The sequence below is a fragment of the Oryctolagus cuniculus genome, chromosome 9 (genome assembly GCF_051225735.1).
Source record: "Oryctolagus cuniculus isolate XC-2025 breed Fujian yellow rabbit chromosome 9, ASM5122573v1, whole genome shotgun sequence".
Taxonomy (NCBI): domain Eukaryota; kingdom Metazoa; phylum Chordata; class Mammalia; order Lagomorpha; family Leporidae; genus Oryctolagus; species Oryctolagus cuniculus.
The window spans coordinates 72,927,935-72,952,917 of record NC_142875.1 but is presented as its reverse complement, the minus strand read 5'-3'; the positions used below and the strand labels follow the sequence as shown (position 1 = coordinate 72,952,917).

The 24,983-nt window shown below is 45.9% G+C and overlaps 1 protein-coding gene across 5 annotated transcripts in view; it reads right to left on the bottom strand.

Moving 5' to 3' along the window:
• LOC127487179 (uncharacterized) overlaps positions 1 to 23,677 on the bottom strand; it is a 274,077-nt gene extending 250,400 nt beyond the window's left edge. For 2 of the 5 annotated variants that reach the window (XM_089303677.1, XM_089303676.1), the window contains exons 1-3: positions 23,202 to 23,677; positions 20,781 to 20,918; positions 4,868 to 4,998 (exon numbers count right to left, since the gene is read on the bottom strand). In XM_089303677.1, the coding sequence (XP_089159803.1) occupies positions 4,927 to 4,998; positions 20,781 to 20,918; positions 23,202 to 23,507 (516 nt within the window). In that variant the 5' untranslated portion in view covers positions 23,508 to 23,677 and the 3' untranslated portion in view covers positions 4,868 to 4,926. The remainder of the gene's footprint in view (positions 1 to 4,867; positions 4,999 to 20,780; positions 20,919 to 23,201) is intronic. The other 3 variants (XM_089303674.1, XM_089303675.1, XR_016212916.1) reach the window with 2 other exon arrangements.
• Between the last annotated feature and the right edge of the window lie 1,306 nt (positions 23,678 to 24,983).

Here is a 24,983-nt window from a genome sequence, read left to right as displayed (position 1 = left end):
ACTTATTGAAGTCTATTTTCTTAACACTCCTGTGCCGAAAACCACAGTTCAGTCTGTGAGTACTAACATCAGTCTTCCAAAAGAAACAGGTAGGTGTTCTCAATTCTATCAGTGAGCAGCCTAAGACCTACCTGTACATCCTCCTTGTGCAGCACCAACAGCTGCACAACTTTAACAGATGTTTAGAAATGACTATTCTGGGACAGAGTTATAATCTATAAAATTTGATGGCACTTAAATACCTACTTTAATTGTTCTTTTACAATATATGCAGACTTCTTTCACCATACATACTTTTCACAAATTTTTAAGACTCCTAGTATGCATGGATTTTGAAAAAAATTTGCATCACAACAAATTTACCTTTTAATTCCATTTTCCATGAACTTTTGAAGTACTAAGCATTGAGTTGAACTAGGATTATCTATGCCTCAAAGCTCTCCATAGAACTCTCCAACCCCCATGATTAACCCTTTATACCCAGTAGTAGAAAGCCCCTGTTCCTGGTCAGCACCCACTGGCTCCGGGACAGTGAGCCTGACAAGCAGGTATGTATTTTCCAAAACACACTCATAGAACCACTTTCACTTTCAGAAGGGAAGTTGGATAATTACACTGCATTGAGCAGGGAGTCACATGCAATTAAAAACTTCACAAATACCTTTGAAAAAGATTTTGAAGATTCTTGAACAGAAGGTAAGAGTGGGCCACATGAAAGAGATTGACAGAAGAAATGGTCCTGTGGTCAGGATTAGAGAAACACACAAAGGGGGAATCTTGGGTCCATTCTTGTAAAGAAAAAAAAAAGTCAACAGCTCTCGTTGTAAGTGACACGTCCTGTGAGACAGAGTAGGAAACCATTGACATGGAATAGCTCCTCTCAGGGACTCCAGGAGCAAAGAACTACTATTTTCACCCTTACCTTTCAGAGGAGGAAATAGAGGCACAGGCAGGTGCAGTTCCTAGCCTACCATTCAGCTAGAAGGTGGGTTTTAAACCACAGAGCCTCTGTGCTTGCCCACCGCAGTGCAGGAGCCTCTTGGCGGGGCCTGGAGCATCTTCCTGAGGCTCTAACGTGCTTCTCTATGGACCTCCACTTCCTACAGTCTTCTCCTGCTCCTATGCCTTCTGTGGATTCCTGAAAAGCTTCAACTTTGGGTCTAAGTTTTCCCGATGATTTTCCTCCAGCACCCCTCGTTTTCTCCACCTTGAGCTTCCTCTCCAAGCGCTCCAGCTCTCCAAGGCACTTTGCTAAGGGTCAAACCATTCCTCAGATGCAGGGAATAAGGCAAGAGGGCACACACCTGCTAGTCAGTGATGGGACATGGCCAGAGCAGCTAGCGGGGGCTAACCTCCTCAGATACAGCCATTTCCACAATTCAGCTGCACTGAAACTGGGCCATGAGGCACCTTACAACACTGCAAAATTGGAACCAACATAACTGGCAGTGGCTTCCAGCACTGGCCAGTTGTTTGTATAGACTCAACCTTGTAATTTCATCCACCTCCAAATAACTGGCCCTGCATTGGACACATTGGGGTATTTTAGAGACTTTTTTTTTAACTTTTATTTAATGAATATAAATTTCCAAAGTACAGCTTATGGATTACAATGGCTTCCCCCCCCCCATAACGTCCCTCCCACCTGCAACCCTCCCCTTTCCCACTCCCTCTCCCCTTCCATTCGCATCAAGATTCATTTTCGATTCTCTTTATATACAGAAGATCAGTTTAGCATACATTAAGTAAAGATTTCAACAGTTTGCGCCCACACTACGAAAAGTCTCTATTTATTTATTTATTTTTAAATAAATATTTTTAAATAAATAAATAGAGACTTTTCGTAGTGTGATGGCAGCATTTTGTTCTGTCATCCTTGTTGAGGAAACACACATACAAGCATACAAGTGTACTTTGCTCTTCCTTTTCCTTTATTATTGATTTCATCATAGGAAAATGCTATGATCATTTTAATGCCTATCATTTACTGAGCATTTCCTAGGGTTTACCCTATGCTAAGTACTTTATGTAGAAGTCCTGCATTGAATCTTCACAACCATCCTATGAGAAGAGAATCATCTATCACATTTTTAAAGACAATAATTATTGAAGTTGAAAGAGGCTCAGAGACGGGGTCTGGGAGACAGCTACCTAGTAGATGTGGAGCACAGATCCATGATCACTGACCCCAAGACTCATGCCGGCAACTCCCACTCAGATGTATGTGCACATTTTTCTAGCACAGACTAGAAGGACTTTATACTCCATGGTCCCTTCAGGGCAGGACAGACAGCAATAACATAGGATAACACTTTAGATTAAAAGTACTTGCTGTAAGCTGGAGGCACCATAATACCCAAGTTCAAAACATCCTATAAATCTGCAGCAACCAAAACAGCATTGTGCCGGCACCACAGCTCACTAGGCTAATCCTCTACCTTGCGGCGCCGGCATACTGGGTTCTAGTCCCGGTCGGGGCACCGGATTCTGTCCCGGTTGCCCCTCTTCCAGGCCAGCTCTCTGCTGTGGCCAGGGAGTGCAGTGGAGGATGGCCCAGGTGCTTGGGCCCTGCACCCCATGGGAGACCAGGAGAAGCACCTGGCTCCTGCTATCGGATCAGCGCGGTGCACTGGCCGCAGCGCACCGGCTGCAGTGGCCATTGGAGGGTGAACCAACGGCAAAAGGAAGACCTTTCTCTCTGTCTCTCTCTCTCTCTCTCACTGTCCACTCTGCCTGTCAAAAAAAAAAAAAAAACAACACAGCATTGTACTGACATTAAAACAGGCAAATGACCACAGGAACATAACAGAAAACCCAGAAATAAGTCCATGCACTTGCAACACTTACAGCCAGTTGATTTTTTACAAAGGCAGTGAGAACACACACTGGGGAAAGGAAAGTCTCTTCAATAAATGATGCTAAGAAAACTGCATATTTGTGTACAAAAGATTCAAACTAGACCCTTATCACTCACCATATAAAAAAATCAACTCATTAAGCATGTTTTTCGTGCACCAGCTTTTGCGGGAATTTGGAGAATGATCCAACAGATGGAAAGATCTCTTTATTTCTGCATCTCTCAAATAAATATAAATAAATAAAAGAAGTTGTAAAAAATCAACTCACAATGGATCAGACAGACACAGAGGACATGAAACTATGAAACTACTAGAAGAAAACATGGAAGACGCACTTTAGGACGCTGGTGTGAGCAAAGATGCTTTGGATAAGATTTCAAAAGCAGAGACAACAAAAGCAGAAATAGACAAATAGGATTATAGCAAATAAAAAGGCTTCTGCACAGCAAAGGAAACAATCAACAAAGCAAAGAGCCTGCAGAATGGAAAAAATATTTGCAAATTATGCATTGACACAGTTAATATCCCAAACACACAATAATCTTAAACAACTCAACCTCAAGTAATTATAACAAATAATCCAATTTAAAAATGGGCAAATGATCTGAATGCACATTTCTCAAAAGAAGACATACAAATGGCCAACAAGTATATGTAAATGCTCAACATCACTAAACAGGAAAATGAAAATCAAAACCAGAATGAGGGGCCAGCATTGTGGTGTAGCAGGTTAAGCTGCCACCTGCCACACCAGCATCCCAAACGGACACCAGTTCGTGTCCTAGCTGCTCAACTTCTGATGCAGCTCCCTGCTCGTGTGCCTGGGAAAAGCAGCGGAAGACAGCCTGAGTATTTGGGCCACTGCCACCCACCTGGGAGACCTGGAAGAAGCTCCCGAATCTTGGCTTCAGCCTGGCCCAGTCCTAGCCATGGTGGCCATCTGGGGAGTGAACCAGCAAATGGAAGTTTCTCTCTCTCTCTCTTTCCCTCTCTTTTTCTGTAACTCTATCTTTCAAGTAAATAAGAAGAAATCTTACAAAAAAATTTTTTCTTGCTCTGGCCATCTGGGGAGTGAACCAGCAGATGGAATATTTCTCTTTTTTCTGTCTCTCCCTCTCTTTCTGCTACTCTAACTTTCAAATAAATAAATAAATCTTTTTTAAAAAGCAGAAATTGATATCTTACCCCAGTCAGAATGGATATTATCTAAAAGACAAAAAATATAACAAAGGCTAGCACAGATATGGAGACAGGAAAACTCTCAAACACTATTGTTGGGAGGAAAAGCCACTAGGAAAAGCCATTCAGAAGTTCCTAAAGAAATAACAGTAGAAATTCCATCTAATTCAGCAGGCCTACTATCAGGTACAGAGGTACAGGACAGGAAATCAGTGTGTCTGAGACACCTGCCGTCCCATGTTTACTGCAGCACTACTCATAGTAGCCAAGATACGGAATCAACCTAGGTATTCAACAGATGAATGGATAGATAAAGAACATGTGATATAGAAACACAATGGGACATTATTCAGCTATAAAAACAATGAAATTCTGTCATTTATGTAACGTGGATGAGCCTGGAGGATGCCATATTAAATTTAATAAACTAGGCAAATATGAGAGTACTTCACAAAGTTCATGGAAAATGGAATTAAAAGATAAATTTATTTTGGTTCAAAAATATTTTGGAATCCATGCTTACAAGGGGTCTTCAAGAAGTACGTGAATACAATAATAATAAACTATACATGGATTTTTTTATGTAAAATCTAAAAAAGTTGATTCCACAGAAGTAGAAAGTAAAATAGTAGTCACCAGAAACTAGGAACAATAGGGAGAGAGTAATAGATACCCAAAAACAGCTGGACAGGAGGAATAAGCACTGTAGAATGACTATAATTGACAAATAATTATACATTTCAAAATAACTAGAAGAAATGGGTTTTGTGTTTAATTTTGAGAGGCAGAGACAGACAGAACTCCCATATGCTGATTCATTTCCAAAATACCTGTAACAGATGAGTTGGGTTGTGCCAAATCCAGGAAGCGGGAACTCAGTCCAGGTCTCTCATGTAGGTGGAAGGGACACAACCACTTGAGCCATCATCAGCTGCCTCCCAGGGTCCACGTCAGCAGGAAGCTGGAATCAGGAGTAGATTCAGGACTCGAACCCAGGCACCCCAATATGAGACACAGGTCTTAACACTAGGCCAAATTCCTACCCCAAAAAAGAAGTTTTTGAATGCCCCCCCAATACACACACACAAATGATAAATAGTTGAGATGATAAATAGAATAATTACCCTGATTTGATCAACACACATTGTTATACATATATCAAAATAGCCCACTGTACCCCTTAAATACATACAATTAGATACTGGTTAAAATTTTTTTTCAAGGATACATAATTTTTAAAATTTTTCTTGGGGCCGGAGTAGTGGCATAGTGAGTAAAGGTACAGCCAGCAGCACTACGTCCCATATGGACACCAGTTCGAGCCCTGGAAGCTCCACTTCCAATCCAGCTCCCTGCTAATGAGCCTGGGAAAGCAGTGGGAGAGGGCTCAAGTGCTTGGGCTCCTGTACCCACGTGGGAGACCCAGAAGAAGCTCCTAGCTTCTGGCTTCAGCCTGGCCCAGTCCTAGCCATGGTGGCCACTTGGGGAGTGAAACACCAAATAGAAGTTTCTCTCTCTCTCCCTCTCTTTTTCTGTAACTCTACCTTTCAAGTAAATAAAAAGAAATCTTACAAAAAAATTTTTCTTGCTCTAATAGTTCCTTTTTGATAGAAATTTTCCAGTTGTTTGTGGAGAAACATAAAGGACGCAATTGGCTCTCTTTGAGTTTTCCTGCTACCATTTCCCGTCTTAGTTCCCCATGGACAATATCAGTTCCTAACAGAGCCAACTAGGCCCAAAGGGCATCAGGCACAAGCCAGACCCAAACTCTGAGGGAAGGAAAAGGCTGTCAGATAGAAAAAGGAAGCAAGAGAAGAAAACGTGCTTATTTTACTGTCAGGAGGAAGTGCCCAAGTTGACTGTTGGCTTTTCTGAATAAGCATTTTGATCATCCTGGATGGGTTGGAGCAAGGCAGATTCCATTGAGAATATTTGCAGCAGCCTCCTCCTGGGGGACTTGGAAAACCGAGAGCTGTTTGTGAGATTCTATCATGATCACATTTCTCTGCATTCAGGGGGAATGTTAGTCTCAAAGGCACTCTGTCTCTCATGGATGTATTTCCAAATGCTCAAGAAAAAAATGCAACATGTTAATATCTTAGATCAGAAAATTCCATGAATGCTGCCTGTCCAAGACTAAGGAGTGATAAGATCTAAGTGAGACAGGGTTGGGGGGACTACCCCGCCCCCATAAAAGGGAGTTCAGGAATTTTCAAAGCGGTCCATGAGGCCTAAAAATATAAACCAAAAGGTGTCACGCAAGAAGTCTCCTGCTAGAAAAAGCACCTGTAGCAAAAAACAAACTAAGTGGTTCACATGAAATGATTAACCTTTGGTACCACATTGACGGAAGTCTCAGGTGGCCATTCATCCCATCTAGTCCCCTAAGAGTGCCAACACTCACAGGCTCCAGAGGTCAGCCTGGGCCAGCACAGAGGTGGAAACCTGCCAAGGCTCACCAGAGTGTTGGCAGGCAACTCGATACGGGAATTGGAGCTTTCTTTGAGCTTCCCAAGTCCCAGGCCTGCACAAGTGTCCTTCCCCGATGTCAGGTCCTAGCTGTTCAACGTATACCCCCATGTTTTATGGACAATGGCTTTAACACAGACCAAGTGTTTTTTTTTTTCTTTTTCAAATTTCCCATGGTTGTGTGGCTTCTTTTCCTTACCAAGGGGTTTACACTAGGGAATAGGTATGCCCCTAACTGTACACATACAGATGCTTATTCAAATAACTGATTACCCCATCAGTTGAATATTATATGGTATTTCCAGGTGCACATTGAATAATAGGTAATAGAGGCCAGCTATGGAAAAATCACATCAGCATGATATTTGGACAGATTTGATCCTGTTATGTAATGTGCAAATGTGGACACAGGGTCTGCTAAATTGTGCTTTCATGTGATGGCTTTCTATAAAGAAAAATAATTATCCCAGATGATTAATATGTATTTGCAAAAATGAAAGTTCCCCTCACTCTCACTGCCAATAAATATTTCAGCAACACCACCAATCAATCCCAAAGGAGGATCTAGCTAAGTCTGGGTGTAGATGCATCTCTAGAACCGTGTTCTACTGATTCCTTGCCACCTGCTCAGGACGTACCAGTTTCCATCAGGAAGACCATCACTCACCACACAGAGACCTCTACTACAAGCACACTCTGGCAGAAAGTCTGAAATTTACTTTAGTTGACTTAAAGAATTTGTGAACAAGAATTTTATCTGAATTGTCATCACTCTTGAGCAACCAGTCAGGCTGAGAAAATGACCTGGGCTGGGCAGGACGTGTCACCCTGGCCTGCCAGGACTCTCATCACTCAGCATGCCCACTTCGTGACAGTAACAGGATCAGCCCTGGGGATTTGCTGGTGGGCAGCAGGACATCTCTGCACAGACTCTGATAAGGACTCACCAGTGAGCTAAGGCTTGCACTGGGTGCTGTTCCAGCGGCACCTCCACCTGTCTCCTTTTCAACCCAGGGGGTGGAATTTGATGTAACCCACACCAGTGGTCAGGATGGAATACACAACAAAGCGCTGGGGGACAGGCAGTTTGTTGCAAAAGAGGCAGTTTAGGGGACAGCTTTGCAGCGCAGTGGGTAAAGCCACGGCCTACATGCTGGTATCCCATATGGCACTGGTTCGAGTCCCAGCTGCTGTTTCCAATCCAGCTCCCTGCTAATGCACCTGGAAAGCAGAGTAGCAGTGAAGTACAGCGCAAGTGCTCGAGCCCCTGCACCGACATGGGAGACCAGGCAGAAGCTCCTGGCTTCAGCCTGGCCCCAGCCCTGGCTATTGTGGCCATCTGGGGAGTAAATCAGTAGATGGAAGGCCTCTCTCATCTCTCCCTTTCTCTCTTCCTTTTTTTTTTTTTTAAGATTTTATTTATTTATTTGAAAGGCAGAGATACAAACAGGCACAGAGAATTAGAGGTCTCCTATCCACTGGTTCACTCCCCAGATGGCCACAATGGCCAGAGCTGCGTCAACCCAAAGGCAGTAGCCAGGAGCTTCCTTCGGGTCTCCCAGCTGGGTGCAAAGGCCATAGCAGAGAGCTGGATCGGAAGCAGAGCAGCCGGGATTTGAACCAGCACCCATTTGGGATGCTTTACCTGCCACACCACATCTCTGGCCCCTGTAACTCTGCCTTTAAAAATAAATAAAATAAATTTTAAAAAAAAAAGCAGTTTATAAACCCAGCAGCTGCAATTAAGAGATGTTAACCATGGGGGTGGGGGAAAGAAGAACCATAAAAAATGGAGCAACATGGCCTGGGAAAACAGTAGAAGGTGGCCAAAGTCCTTGGGCCCCTGCACCCACGTGGGAGACCCAGAAGAAGCTCCTGGCTCCTGGCTTCAGATTGGCACGGCTCCTGCCGTTGTGGCCAATTGGGGAGTGAACCAACGGATGGAGGACCTCTTTCTCTCTCTCTCTCTCTCTCTCTCTCTCTCTCTCTGTGCTTCTCCTTCTCTCTCTGTATAACTATGACTTTCAAAGAAATAAATTTTTTTAAAGGGGGGGGGAACAACAGTGAGAGAAGGGTTTGTGAGCAATTGGAACATCTTCATGGCATCTTAGCCCAGTGGGTATCTTTCCCTGCAGCATAAGACAAGAACATTAGAAACCCCTTCTCAGCAAGTCAGTGCAGTAGTTAAGTCACCACTCAGGACGCCCACATCCCATATCCCAGAATGCCTGGGTTTAGTCCTGGCTCCAGCTTCCTGCTAATGCACACCCTGGGAGGCAACAGTGATGAATCAAGCTGTTGGGGCCCAGCCACTGCATGAAAGACCTGGATTGAGCTCCTGGTTCCTGTCTTGGTTCTGGCCCAGCTGTGGCCATGGGAGTATGTGGGGAGTAGACCAGCAGATAGCAGCACCCCCTGCCACCCTCCAGACTTTCAAAAAAATCTCTTTAAAGTAGCCATTCCATGGCACAGCTATATATTGTCAACAAGTCCTTTCTTACAGTTCTAGACTCCTATGCGTCACAATCTTAGGATGTGCTATAGGCCCTAGAATACCCTACAGATCCTGGTGATAGGAGACACTTGAACTAGGAGACATTTTCCTGACTCACTGGGAGCACAAGTCAGTTCATAGCAGCTATTGCAGCATTGACTGGAACCGAGTCCATTGCATTTACCACTCGACAGAACCGTGAAGTCCTTCCCAAGAAAGTGCACGGTCTATAATATAAGGCCATCTTCATAAAGATAAAAAATACATGCCAGAAAAAGGGGCCATCCTCTTCCTGACCCATACGTTGGTCCCAGACAGCAGCCTCATGCTGGGGGGTAGGGTGGGTTTTGTCCCTTGGTGAGCCTCTGGTTATCTGGCACAGGGACTTCAGGTTTTCACAGGGCAGGGGAGGGGTGAGCAGGGCTGATTGGGGGAAGGTGGCACAGCCCCTTGTGGATTGATCTTCCAGCTCTGGGATCCTCACACAGATGTGTTCTTGGCAAGACTCCATAGTAGGAGCTAAGGGGGGGTTATTTGGGAAGGCGGGACTTCAAACCAAGTGGCTGGAGCAGGACAGTGCTTACGTCTAGGACAATTTTAGACCCCCTGAAGGATAGGCTGTCAGCACCCTCAAAGACAGCAAGTCTAAAGTATCCCTCATTCGTGGAGTCTGGAACCATCGTAGGAGAAACAGATTTCAAAATTCCAACAATGCAACTGTGACAGGGGCTCACAAAGTCCCAGGCCCAGTCCTGCATACCTTATAACATTGTTTCATGCCATGAAGATGCCATCCACAAAAAAAAAAAAAAAAAAAAAAATACTTTCTGCTTACAAACTTTAACTTTTGAGCCAACGATAAGTTAATTCCAAAGGCACAGCTATTTTTACAAGACTGAGTCGACCAACAACAGCAATCTCTTTTCTCTCGTTTCCCCCCACAGTTCTGTGCTTCGTTCTTGTGCTGTCTTCAACATGCATAAGTACACTCGCTCTTGCAAAGTCCCCAAACGTCACCGCAGGAGGCCTGCAGGAGGGGTGAGAAGTACCTTTCATTCCCAGACACTTGTTTCTCTTTTCTGTTCATATTAAAGCGAAAAGCCCAGCCTGGGATTACTCAGCCTCCAGATAAGACCAAAAAAATGAATATTCATTACCCATATCTAAATTTGGACTATAATTTTAATAATTTTTATGTTGCCTTTATTTTGATGCTTTTTCTTGTTTGGGTTTAAATCCTTTGATATCCCAAACCCCTCAATTCCTAAAACCCCCAGTGGCTTATTCCAAATCAAGTGTTCAAGTTAATGATATCCGCCAGCTCCCATTTCACCACAAAAATTCTTCGGAGAGAGTGTTATTTGAAGAGAACTTCTCGGAATTGTTTCATTGGAAGTATTGTCCTGGGCCCCATGAGAACAGGCACACACGTGTGAGGGAATGTGGCTGCCCAGAACTTGTGCAATTATGCAGTCATTTGTCTAGTACTGCATTGCCAAAAGGGGCTCTCTCCCTCGAAGACCAGCATGTGAAAGTTCAATCGGTACAGAAAATAGACCTGAAAAAATATCAGCACAGATTCTGTTCAAGGTGAAGGGGCCCGCGAGGATGCTGGAATTAGATGACTCAATTCTGTTGTACGGAACACGGAACAGAATGGAGAAGGCGCCGTTTCCAAAGGCATCTCTTACTTGTACTTGCTGTTAGAAATGAGGGCGATTCCTTCCAGTCAGTCAAGTAGGACACGGAACTCGACAACACCGCTGTTTCCTGCTTCTAGTCGGAGACGTACATAGAGCTGGAGAAGCTGGAGCATGGAGCATTCAGCTAGAAGTCACCCTCAGCGGGATGTCCCAGTGTCCCAGGCGTAACCACTGTGCTACTTCCTCCAGGGAAGCTGACCTAGCTCCACACTTGCCCCAGCCTCGCCCAGCCTGGGCTTCCACTCCCAGTTCCAGGGGGAGCCTCAAGTGGAATCAGCAGGCTGAGGGGCTCACCAAGGAAGGTGCGGGGCAGTGACGGAGGCATGGACCGGAGCTGGGTGCACTCTCAGAAACATGCACACAGCCCTGATGGATCAGGCCGGATTCTGGCTTGGGACGGGGGAGCCCTGGGGCTGGAGTTGGCTGCTGACTAGCAGGGTGGCCCTAGGGAAGCCACGTAACCTGCTCAAGCCCCGTCCTCCCATCTGCGAGGGGGACATTGCGCTGCCTGTGCTTCCTCCTTTCCCAGACCAGGACCAGTAACATAATACATGAGGTCCAGCACAATGTTCAAAGTTATTAAGAATTTTAAGGCAGCAATTGCAGGGAATTAAAGTGAGTTCTGGGTCCTGCTTGAGGCTCTCTACCTACTCATGGATTTCCCTGATGTTCACCTCGTATGGGTCCTGGGGAATCACCCACTGATCCCTCCTCCATCCTGGCACAATCTGAAGAACTTCTCTTCTGTGAGGGCATCATCAGTTTTCCTTATGAAAAACACACCTTCAAAAGTTTGCAGAAAATCAATTAAAAGGTCAGTTTCTGAGGCCGGCACTGTGGGGTAGTAGGTAACACTTCCGCCTGCAGTATAGGCATCCCACATGGACACCTGTTCTAGTCCCGGCTGCTCCACTTCCAATCCAGCTATTTGCTATGGCCTGGGAAAACAGAAGATGGCCTAAGTGCTTGGGCACCTGCATCAACATGGGAGACCTGGAAGAAGCTCCTGGCTCCTGGCTTCGGATTGGCGCAGCTCCGGCCGTTGCAGCCATTTAAGGGAGTGACCCAGAGGACAAAAGATCCCTCTGTTTCTCCCTCTCTGTCTGTAACTCTGCCTCTAAAATAAATAAATCTTTTTTTTTTTTAAAGACCAGTTTCTTTTGCTGCAAAAGAAGTCTTTTGAAAGTCTATGCACAGAAAGGGTCTTAAAGAAGTATATGGAAAAGGCATGTTATGAACAAACTAAGCATGAATTTCAAAATTTTTTTGCAGGAACTTTTTGAAGTACCATCATATTGTCCTCCATTCGCAAACCCCCATCTGTCAAGACTAAAACTATATCCTGCTGCTCCAACCCATCCTCCAAGAAAGTTCCTGCAGATCTCTAGCTCAGACATCACAAAGCCCCTCCTTTAATTTCCTGACCTGTGCTCCTGCTAGGGAAGACAGGGTGTGAACAGGAACGGGAAGCCCGAGCCTCAGCTCAGCTCTGCCCCTGGAAGAGTCGGAACCCCAGGGTGCTTCCCACTTCACAGAACGTTGAGCCAATTCAGTTCCCATGACCCTGTCCCTAGGTTCCTAAAAGTAACTCCATCCCATTGACCTTCGGCTATGCAGGCAACTAAATTAGAAATAATAAGAAAGATGGAGAGGGAGAGGTTTGCTGGTGGCCCAGGGTAAGAAGCCACATTGTCCTTAAGAGAAAGAAATGAGCATCCATGTCTTCTTTCGGGGCTGCTGCCCATGGAGGAGATGCCGGGGACTATCTTGGCCATCTTGCTTCAAATACAGGATGAAGCCAGCTATAGCTCAGGGGACCAAGCCCAGAGAATTACAGGAAAAGGAAGCGGACCCTCTGGATCCCACCCTGAAGCCAACCTGTTCTCTCTGAGCCTGTCAAGTATACAGACATGCCTGATTTCCGATGGTTCCACTTACAGTGCCTCACCTTTATGATGGCATGTATTGAACACCTGTATGTGTTCAGTAGAAACCGTATCTTGAATTCTGAACTGTGTTCTATTCCTGGGTTAGAGCTGTGCAGTTTAGCGTTTCTCTCCCCTCCTCCCCCAGCCCCCAGACCTCGACTCCCCATTAGCCCTGCGACCCCTAGGGGAAAACACTGAACCTGTACAGGAAGCTGTGTTGCTCAGCTAGCCTGTTCGGTAGGTAGGTATTTCATGCATTTCCAACTCAATGATATTCTCAGTTCATGGTGGGGTCATCGGGGCATAACCTCACTGCCAGTCCAGGAAGCACCTGTATGGCGGATGGGTAACATGCGGCACATCACCGAGTGGACTACACGATGCTAGCTCAAGAACGTGTCTCAGCCATTCGGAATATGCTGCAGCCTCTGCCCTGGTAGGACGGCTTCTGTGCCCGCACACACCTGGGCCCTGCCGGCACGAAGCAAGGCAGGACTCCTCCAAGTCCACTTCCACCACCCGAGTTTGACGGCTCCCTCGCTCAGCCTCCTTCCATCTCTTTCCTGATCCAGTATTTGCTACCTTGGATGAACAAGTATGAGCAGCATAAACAACACTGGGAAAAGACAGCTTGCAGATCACCTTACATGCGGATCATCACGTCCCCACACATGGTTTGGTCTGGATTTCATAACCCCTGCAGAAAAAAGTTCCCTGTGCATCACTTGTGTCCCATCTGTGCACCATTCCAAGGATGAAAACCTGCAGTTCCTGAAGTGGGGCCACTGGCCAAGGTCATGTAGCGGCAGCATGGGTGATACTAGGACCTGAACCCGAGGTGTTCATTTCAGCTGGTGCATTTGCCATTGATTCGGTTCTGACCCAGAAGAGAAAAGCAGGCTTCACCCAGCACAACCTGGTGAGCAGCTGGGGGAAAGTCCTGACAAATCTCGCTTCCTTTCGTCAACAGCCCTCTCCCCGACATTGTTCTCAGCATTGTCTGCACTTCCCCGTTAGTCACTCGTGAGTCAAGAGCTGGCCGCGAACAGCTGCAGCCATGCTCCGCTGGCTCCCCTGTGCACAGCCGGCCTCCTGGCAGGGCCCCCTCACCACGCTGCTCTCCTCCGAGGCCCTAAGGAGGCCTTGCTCTGCAGGCCAACAAGCCACAGGGGACCTCCTGAGCCACCTGTTATTGTGACCGTGCAGCCTAATCAGTTTGTTTTGATCAGAGTGTTCCAAAGAGGAAATAAAGCCTATATTTATTTTTAAAAATAAGTCAGAGCCACTTGCCCCATCTCCTCCAAATACTCGAAATTCACTCATCTCTTTCTAAAACCCACTGGAGATTTGTGTGAAGAGCACTTTGCAAAGAGTCAATCTCCTGGTTAGGGAGGTCAAATATTCAGTTTGTTGGCAGCCTTTCCCAGATTTCTATATCAGCTGAGAGAAGCTGGAAAGATCAACAAGGATAACTTGCAGCCTTCAAGGATTCTCTGCCTAATGGAAGAGAAAAGACATCTCAAAAAAACTTCCTGCAGCACATGTCACAGAGGGGTTTCAGTGGTGAAGTTACAGCTTCATTGTGCCCACTCTCACAAAAACAGACAGGTTGGATTCTTTAGCCCAGTGCCTCAAACTATGACCTTATTTGGGGGTCAGATCGTAGTGAAGTGAGCAAGTAAAGGTGATGTCACTGGGGGGACCCTGACCCAACATGACTGGTGTCCTTATAAAAGGAGAAATGTGCAGATGGGCAGAATACCATGTGGACATGGGGGCAGGGACCTGCAAGCCAAGGAATGCCAGCGATGGCCACAGACCCCAGAGGCCAGGGGCCAGCATGGGACTTGTTCCCCCTTACGGCCTTTAGAAGGAAACGACCTTGCCAACACCTTGACCCTGGACTTCCCACCTCCAGAAGCATGAGGCAATGCATTTCTCTCATGGTGCTTCTATCTGCAGCCCTACCAAAGTGCTTACCGGGGATGTCAGTCCGTCCAGGCCACACAGGTAGCCCCAGAGTACAGCGCATTAGGGCCTTTACTTCCAACCTTTCTCTCAATCCCTGCATGGCTGGCCTTAGCTCACACACCACCACCCCAGCTAAACAACGGTTCCCTGCCTCCATCCGTCTGCCCCATGCCCTGATTTGTTTTCTCAGTGCCACGGCTCAGCCTCTCACTCAGCTGCTTATAGGTCTAGCATCCTTCTCTGCACCTCTACGATGTGAGCTGCATGACAGCAAGGTTCTCTGTCTTCATCACACCTGTGGTTCTTCACAGAGTCTAAATATGCATTTGTTGGACAGGAGCACACAGTGAAAGGAATTAAGAAACTAAGAGTGGGGGGAGGGGGGACGGCGTTGTGGCATAGCAGGTAAAGCCGCCGCCTGCAATCCCAGCATCCCATATGGGCACCAGTTCAAGTCCCGGCTGCTGCATTTCTGATCCAGCCCTCTGCTATGGCCTGGGAAAGCAGTAGAAGATGGCCCAAGTCCTTGGGCCCCTGCACCTGTGTGAGAGACCCGGAGGAAGCTCCTGGCTCCTGGTTTCAGATTGGCATAGCTCCGACCATTGCAACCATCTGGGGAGTGAACCAGCAGATGGAAGATTCTCTCTCTCTGCCTCTCCTTTTCTCTGTAACTCTGACTTTCAAATAAATAAGTAAATTTTTAAAAAATATATTAAGTACCAAGAACTTTATAAAACTCCAGAGGAATTCAAAAAAATCTGAAATCCTAGCCATTAATATGCATAGAAAACCTCAAAAGGCATCCCATGCAATGTGCTATAATTAGGAGCATTTGGTTACATCCTACAGCATCTGCAGCCAGCGTAAGCATCATCACCACCTTACTCCTACCTTCTTCCTTCCTTTGCCTTTCTGTGTGTGGAACAGGAGACTTGAGAAGAGGATAAAGGAGCCAAAATGTGCTAGACACTGTCCCACCTCAACAAGGGGTGAACTCCACAGCTGTTCCTTCCTCCTGCATCTCCAACGGCCAAACTCATGAAGCCCCTGACGGAACCTCAGCGAAGCCTCATAGCTGCAGCTCCCAGTGGCTCTCTCCCACCTCTGAATAAGACTATCAGAGACAGACCAATCTGCGGGAATGGACATCTGTGATGATTGATGGTTCATGCTGCTCCCCCATCCACATGGACTTCTGAATACTAGCCAAAGGTTCATGCCCCTTGCAGTTTACAGTGGGCTAAGCAGTAGATACTGCTGCCCATGCCTGTCTTTCATTCTGTAGGACCTCCGATGGCAGGGATCTAACAAGGATTCCATGAGCCTAAAGGAATGAGGCAGACAACACAAAAGAAAGTGGAGGCTAGAATTGGGAAGCCCTGTGTGCAAGCGCACTACCCACCTGCTGACCTAGCTTTGTAAACTCTGCCAGGTGGCCCTTGGATCACAAGTTCATGACCTCTGCCTGCATGCTCACAAATTTCTTATCTATAGTCCATCTCTGACCCCAAATTCCTCACCTTACTCACTTAATTTCTTGATAAAGTAGTCTGCCAGGTGGAATCTGGCTGACAATGGAAAATGAACACAGCCAGAGAAAAGCCCTTGGGTGACATCAAAGGTTTCTACTTGGGAGTCCAGAATTTTCACCATCCATGTGAGAACAGCCTCCCCTAGTTCTGACTTTTAGCTCAGTCAACTAAACCATTCCTCACTACTGAGATATAATTTTTGAAAGATTCATTTATTTATTGAAAGGCAGAGTTACACAGAGGTAGTGGCAAAGAGAGAGAGAGGTCTTCCATTATCTGGTTCTCACTGGCCCCAAGATGTAAAAGTTTTAATTCATGGAAAGGAAACCATAAAGTACTTATAGAAAATTTTAAAAAAGATGGTGTGGGGCCAATGTTGTGGCACAGTAGGTAAAGCTGCTGTCTGCAATGTTGGCATCCCATATGGGCACCAGTTCAAGTCCTGGATGCTCCACTTCTGATCCAGCTTTCTTCTAATGGTCCAAATGTTTGGGCCCCTATACCCACCTGAGAGACCTGGAAAAAGTTCCTGACTCCACGCTTCAGCCTTGCCCAGCCCTGGCTGTTGCAGCCATTTGGGGAATGAACCAGCGGATGGATATCTCCTTCTTTGTCTCTATCCCTCTCTCTCTGTAACTCTGCCTTTCAAATAAACAAATAAATCTCTAAGAAAAAAGGAGATGGGTATAATCCAGTTCCCTTGAAGATGACACAATTGTCTCTCTGGGGTGCTATCTCTACCTGTCACAGTGATAAGGAGCCATCAATGGGTGGAGAAGCCCAATTGCAGGCTGGTGGCATGAACTACTCAAGTCTGATTGGCATAGTTGCAAAGCAGAGATTGCCTGTTCTGACACAATCACTGCCACATCTCTGGCCCAACTTGCCCACCTGGCAACAATTGACACACAAACAGGTCACATATCAACAATTTCACCAACCAGTTTTAGATAACCTATGGGTCCCAACACTGGAACATCCAGGAATCAATCAAGTGTCCCTTAGTGTCTTGTGGTCTTATCCTAGATAAGTAGATACTTTGGGTGGATTGGACATTTCATCTGCTGAATGGCCATGGGCAGGTCACTCACACCTATACCTGTTTCTCATTTGCAAATAAGGTAATGATCTCTTCCAAACCTATTCTTGAACAACTGGGAAGGCTGATCATGACATCCTAATTCTCTCCAGACAATGGAAATGCTGTAGTGCTCTATCATTGTCATTGCCATCATATAACCATGGGATTGATAAGTTACATAAAATAAATATTTCCCAGTGGCTTTTTGAAAATCGTTGTAATATGAAAAGAAAGTTAACTTCAAATATCAGGTTGATAGGCTTCTATTTAGTGGTCTATTTTCTCTCCAGAATTACACTGTATCATGCATCACAAGCAAGAATATGGACACAAATCTGTCTTAATATTCACATGGCTGGAATAAGCTACATCATCAACATTGAAAGCAGATTATAGGTAAACAAAATAATTGAAAACATCATCTGTATTGCTGGGATTTGTTTATTATTCTTTCTTAAGTGGATGAGATGAATTTTAAAAAATAAAATCTTAGACAATAAAACAATTAAGTCAAAAGAAAATCACTAAATAACAAAATCAAGAAGAAACAGCCACACCAAAAGCCATGGCCAAAGATAGTTATTTTAACTGAATACAAGGTGTAGGTCTATACAACTGTATTTGTTACCCTTCTATACGCTTTTTTAAAAGATTTTATTTATTTATTTGAGAGGTAGAGTTACAGAGAGAGAGAGGGAAAGATAGAGAAAAGTCTTTCTTCCACTGGTTCATTCCCCAAATGGCCACAAGGGCCAAAGCTGCGCAATTCCAAAGCCAGGAGCCAGGATCTTCTTCTGGGTCTCCCATGCAGGTGTAGGGGCCCAAAGACTTGGGCCATCTTCCACTGCTTTCTCAGGCCATAGCAGAGAGCTGGATTGAAAGAAGAGCAGCCAGGACTAGAACCAGTGCCCACATGGTATGCCGGTGCTGCCAGTGGAGGATTAACCTAGTGCACCACAGCTCCAGCCCCTATTCTATACATTTTTTTAGGATTTATTTATTTATTTGAATATCAGAGTTACATAGAGAGAGGAAAGGCAGAGAGAGAGAGAGAGGTCTTCCATCCACTGGTTCACTCCCCAACTATCTGCAACGGCCAGAGCTGTGCCGATCTGAAACCAGGAGCCAGGAGCTTCCTCTGGGTCTCTCACACAGGTGCAGGGGCCCAAGGACTTGGGCCGTCTTCTACTGCTTTCCCAGGCCATAGCAGAGAGCTGGATTGGAAGAGGAGCAGCAGAAACCAGAACCAGCACCCATATGGAATGCTGGCGCTTCAGGCCAGGCGTTAACCCACTGCACCACAGCGCCGGCCCCTATTCTATACATTTTTAAAGACACTCTTGCTCAGAGTGCTAAGAAAGATAATTCAATTCTGAAACTCCTAACTTTAACCTTCTATATAAAATTGATGTTCAAGGAAGGTAGGTTATGAGTAGATGTGTCCATAAATTCCGAATTTCTCTTCATTTTGTCTCCCTTTATTCCCAAAAAAAATATTTAATAAATTTTAAATCTTACAATGGTGACCCTATTTTTTTTTTTTTTTTTTTTTTTGACAGGCAGAGTGGACAGTGAGAGAGAGAGACAGAAAGAAAGGTCTTCCTTTGCCGTTGATTCACCCTCCAATGGCCGCCATGGCCGGCACGCTGCTGCCGGCGCACCGCGCTGATCCGAAGCCAGGAGCCAGGTGCTTCTCCTGGTCTCCCATGGGGTGCAGGGCCCAAGCACTTGGGCCATCCTCCTCCACTGCACTCCCTGGCCACAGCAGAGAGCTGGCCTGGAAGAGGGGCAACCAGGACAGAATCCGGCGCCCTGACCAGGACTAGAACCCTGTGTGCCGGCGCCGCAAGGCGGAGGATTAGCCTAGTGAGCCGCGGCACCAGCTCCTATTATCTCAAATGCTTGCATTTTTTTAGTCCTAAATTCTTATTTCCTTATCTTCCAGGAGAAAGACCTGGTTGGTCTTGTCCTCATTTGACAACTTTACATATATTAGCCTGAGCTTCACACACAGAAAACTGGAATCACTTATGAATAAACATTTGAGGAATCACTTTCCAAATACACAACAGTGCATTGTCAGCAAGCAGTCTGCACCGTAGGTCCACCGACATCTGAAATCACATCTCCCACTGGGAGACAGCAGTCTGCATATATTTTATGAATGCCGAGACACCTGGACTTTAGTTCCAGGAGTCAGACGACAAGCCAGCAGCACATGGCAGTCCAGCAGCTCACTGAGTGATCCCAGGGGACAGTCACAGGGGACTGATCTCTCTGTGTTTCCCAGCCCCAGGAGGAATCAGGCAACCAAAGTTTTCATTTCCTCCCCATGGAGATCCTGAGGCATGAAGGCCCCGGGGTTCAGGATACAATTTGAAGAGGAAGTTGAATGTTGTTCCCTATGATCTGACCCACAGAAATCTGGGCCCTGCCTTGAGTTCTTAATGAATCCGCTTCATTTCCATCTTGCGTAGCACAGGCTGACAGGTCTTCCGGGTGACCAAGTTGGGGAGAATGACCTTCACCTCATCAGCTAAACTTAGCCCCAGTAAAAAAAAAAAAAAGTGTCTCTCTACAATGACCCTGAGTAGTGGAGGCAAAGCTGCTTCCTCCAGCCCCACAGGAAGTGGCAAGGGGAAGCGACTCCAGCAAAAGGGACACCTTGAAAGCACGTGTGTTTCTGTGATTTGATTGCATGAGAAACACCATCCAAGTCCTTGCCAGCCATGCTCCAAAGCAGTGACGTTCCCCCTGCATAAATCGCCAGGGGCAAGACACTGTGCTCTCCCAGAAGTGTCCCAAAGCCAGGCTCGCCACTGTGTCACCCTGGGTCTCATTTGTGACACAGCCTACCTCCCAGCTGGGGTGCCTCAGATGTGTATTCTGTGAAGTTGATCATCCTGTTTAGCTTGGAACTTCCTTGTGATTGCTCCATCAGCCTGTGTTATTCTGGGCTTTCTCCTCCAACCATATGCTCAGATCCAATTCTCACTTACCAGAGAAGCTATGTTTCAAGGAAACTTAGATATTTAAGGATTTTAGGAGCATTTTCATTGAACTCAAAAAATTGCTTAGAGCAGAGATTCTCAAAATATGATCCCCTGGCCCAGGGGCCTTAGCAGCAACCAGGAACTTGTTGAAAGTACAAATTCTCATCCGTCAGACGTACTAAATTCAAAACTCAGAGGGTAGGACTCAGCAGTTTGTGTATTACCAAGGCTTCCATTCATTCAGCTGCATGTTTAAATTTGAGAACTCTGGCTTGAAAGAGAGATCTCGCTTCACCATGGTGGGTAAATGCAAGTAAATATACACATGAAATCATTGTGTATTATCTAAAGGAAGAATAATTTTTCTCATTAAGCAAAAGCTGTCCTTTTTCTGTTGAAGTAGGAAAAGAAACATGGGATAGGATTTCACTCCATAGATCTTCTTCAAAAATTTGTTTCTCTTGGAGCAAACATCTTAACCAAGCAAATATAACAGAGCAGAAAACGCCCTAGGAGATGTTTTAAACACTTCATTCTGGCAGAGCAAGACATATTCTTTACCCTTCAGTTACCTGCAAGCAGCCCAATAAAGCATGCAGCTCTGCTGGGTTCCATTTTCCCTGGATAACATTATAGAACACCATGCGGCTAAGGAAAACGGAAGGTGGAACAGTGTTAACACTGACAGTGTTTGACTCCCTCCTTTTCTCCTATGAGAAAAAGGCAAACAGAAGGTCAGTTTTTCCCTTAGACTTGCCAGTGGTTTTATGGTTTTCATTAAGGAACAGGTGGTATGGTTGAAAACTCGGTGACTTGAGATAACTTAATCTTTCAAAGGATATAAAGACCCGTTTTGTCAGAAACACCAGACTTGCTTAACAAGGATGTTCAGCTTTAAAAGACACGAGGGATGGACATTTGGTACAGCAAGTAAGACACTGCGTGGGACACCTGTTTCCCATATCAGAATGCCTGGGTTCTGACCCGGCTTTCTGCTAATGCATGCCCAGGAGACAATAGGTGATGGCTTAAGTTGTTGGGTCCTTGCCATCCAATGGGAAACCCAGATTGAGTTCCTGGCTCCTGACTTCAACCTGGCCCAGTCCTGAATGTTACAGGCATATGAGAAAGGAGCCAGCAGATGGAAGATCTTTTCTCTCTCTCTCTCTCTCTTTCTCTCTCTCTCTCTCTCCATTTTAAATAAATAAATAAATATGTTTTAAAGTAAATCAACTTATATAACACATTAGCTCAAGGACATAGGAAAGAAAATAACTATTGCAATAAATATCAAACATTTAACAACCATTCCTAGATTTAAAAATACACATGTATTTAGCAAACCAGTAATAGAATACTAACTGAAAATTCCAAATATTTCTTAGCTCCACAGTGAATCTTAATTAACAGTGAAATATTACAGATGCTCCTATAAATACCAACCAAAAAATAAAAGAAGTGAAGACGCTAGTTCTCACCATCATAATTCCTATTCATATTATTTGTATTTACATATGTGTCATGTGTGTATATATAGAATATATATTCTAGCCAATGCAATGTCAAACAAAATAGGGCCAGCACTGTGGCATAGCAGTATCCCATATGGGTGCCAGTTCATGTCCCAGCTGCAGTGCCGGCATCCCATATGGGTGCCAGTTCGTGTCCCAGCTGCTCCACTTCCAATCCAGCTCTCTGCTATGGCCTAGGAATGTAGTAGAAGATGACTCAAGTCCCTGGGTCCCTGTACCCACCTGGAAGACCCAAAAAAAGCTCCTGGCTCCTGGCTTCAGATCGGCACAGCTCTGGCCATTGTGGCCATCAGGGGAGTGAACCAGCAGATGGAAGACCTCTCTCTCTCTCTCTCTCTCTCTCTGCCTCTCCTTCTCTCTCTGTGTAACTCTGACTTTCAAATAAATAAATAAATAAATATTTTTAAAAATCAAACAAAATAGATGCATATAAGTGAGAAAATAGAGGTAAATTTTCTTCCCAAAATAGGCATGTATATACATGAACAGAAACTCAAAATTAATGAAAAAGCTTTTATATTTTTGAATATGATTATTATACATACATATCCACACAGGAGGAAAATACAATGAAACAAATTATCTAATTTGAAACAAAAATACACAAAATTCCTACATATAATCTTAAAGAGAACTACATGGTACATGTAGGGAAAATATAATACTTTACAGAGGGACATGTAAAGAAAATCAATAAGGGCAAGTGTTGTGGTGCAGTGGGTTCAGCCACTGCTTGGGATGTTGGTATCCCACATCAGAGTGCCAGTTTGAGCCTTAACCACCACACTTTTTTTTTTTTTTTTTTTTTTTTTTTGACAGGCAGAGTGGACAGTGAGAGAGAGAGACAGAGAGAAAGGTCTTCCTTTTGCCGTTGGTTCACCCTCCAATGGCCGCCGCGGCCGGTGCGCTGCGGCAGGCGCACCGCGCTGATCCGAAGCCAGGAGCCAGGTGCTTCTCCTGGTCTCCCATGGGGTGCAGGGCCCAAGCACTTGGACCATCCTCCACTGCACTCCCGGGCCACAGCAGAGAGCTGGACTGGAAAGGGAGCAACCGGGACAGAATCTGGCGCCCCGACTGGGACTAGAACCCTGGGTGCAGGTGCCACAGGCAGAGGATTAGCCTATTGAGCCACAGCGCTGGCCAAGCTACCACCCTCTGATCCAGCTTCCTGCTAAGGCCTCCTGGGATGCATCAGGAGACAGCCTGAGTGCCTGAGCCCTGACACTCTGGACAGACATCCTGGCTTTCGGTGCAGCCCCAGCTATTGTGGGTAGTAAACCAGAGCGTAAAAGATTCCTCTCTCTCACTCGCTCTCTTTCCCCTCCTCCTTCCCCCATCACTTTGCCATTCAAATAAATAAATAAATCTGTCTTTAAAAGAGAGGAAACAAATAAGCTTTAAATGTTAAAAGGATATGAATTCTTCCCAAAGAGATCCAAAGAACTGCTTTGGAGAACTTACGACGCCAAGTAAGAGAGTCCGCTGTGAGCCACTCAGGTAAATGCCCAGAACTTCAGCCACATCAGGCAACGTGTCCTGCGCTCCCACGTTTAAACAAGTAGTTATCACAGACCCCGGCAAAGTGAATTCTGGGAGCACTCTGGAGCACCTGATCAGCATCAGGGGGCACTGGCAGGTGCTCAGGTGTGCCGCCTGTGATGAGAACAGCTGAGGCTCAGTGGCAGAAAGAATGGGAGCAGAAACTGCCCTGAGCAGGTCATCTCCAGCTGGTCTGCAACATGACAGCCCAACTACAGGAGTCCCCATTGGAAAGCCAATCGAGTGCTACCAAGAGTGGCACACTGAGGCTCCCAGGGAGCAGCCTCTTTGTAGATGCTGCAAATAGCAGGGAGAAAAGAGCCCAGAGCCACAGGAAGCAGTTAACAAAGACCTGAGAGAGATACCTGCCATGTGACGCCTGTGAGTCTTGCTTCTCAAGTTTGAGTAAATGGCCACTGTGATGGCGACACCTATGCCATCAAAGGAGGAGGGAGGAGGGCTGGAGGGACTGGCTCCTACTTGCCCCAAGCACAGTCGTAGGACAATGTGACAATCATAGGCTGACAAGCGCCAGAACAAATACACGGCCCAGCTCCAGCTTTGCCATTGCACCATATGCACAACTAAGTGGGTGCCAAGAGATTGAGACAGCAGAGTTCTCAGTCCAGGGAGGGGGCTTTCCCCACAAGCGCCCATGGCTGTGCACCTGTGGCACATCAGCAAGACCACACTCTTCCTCCCACCAGCCCCTGAGGATCAGGGGAAGAGGCAGGAGGTGGAAAGAGGTTGCACGTGGACTCCGTTGTGTGAGGGCTCCTTCCAACATTTCTGTGACCTTAGGCATCAGGCTGAGACAGAATTCCACCACTCCCCTGCCACCCCTCTGAATGTTCTGCCTAGTTCAACACTCCACTGAAACACCTGCGCTTGTTTCGTGAGAAGAGTATCCCCAACCCTTCCCTACCCCCTTCCAGACAATGCTATGGAATTTATCACTCCAAACCCCACACTCCCCATCACGCTGTATCAGCCACAGGGCATTGCTTCATGCTGCCTTTAATTCTAGGTACTTGAATTCAAGTCTCCTCTTTGGTGCCTGGAACTGTAGCATGCTCAACAAAGATTCTCAGAATGCATAGCAAATGTTTTGAAATGAACTTTCTTCCTACTCTGTCTGTGATTGAGTTGCGCAGGGGAAGGACATTGCAGATTTTTTTCTTTTCGTACCCCCTCAGGACCTATGGCATGTCACAAAGTGGTTCAGCTCCTGTGCACCAATCAGCTGAAGAAGAGGCTCCGAGGGGCAGGTTCCCTGGCTTTCGGCTGATTCCCCACCACACCGCTGCTGGGTTTCCTGCTGCCAACCCCCTCTGTTGCCGTGCCCCAGTTGTGGGCTGAGGCCCGACACTTGCCAGAGATCAGTTCAATTGACATTTCCTCTGACAACACAGTGCGCACACACGAATTCTCAAATGCTCCACATTTGCCTACGTTTGAACGTGGATTTCTTTCACCCTGTCTTCTATATTTTCTTCTGGGGGTTCAGCTGACCAATTCGGCCATTTCCTTTAGAAAAGCTATCTTAGCCAATTTTTAAAAATACTGTTTTTAGGGTTAGCACTGTGGCGTAGTGGGTAAAGCCTCCATCTGCAGTGCCAGCATCCCATATGAGCGCCGGCTCAAGTCCTGGCTGGTCCACTTCCAATCCAGCTCTGCCATGACCTGGGAATGCAGTAGAAGATG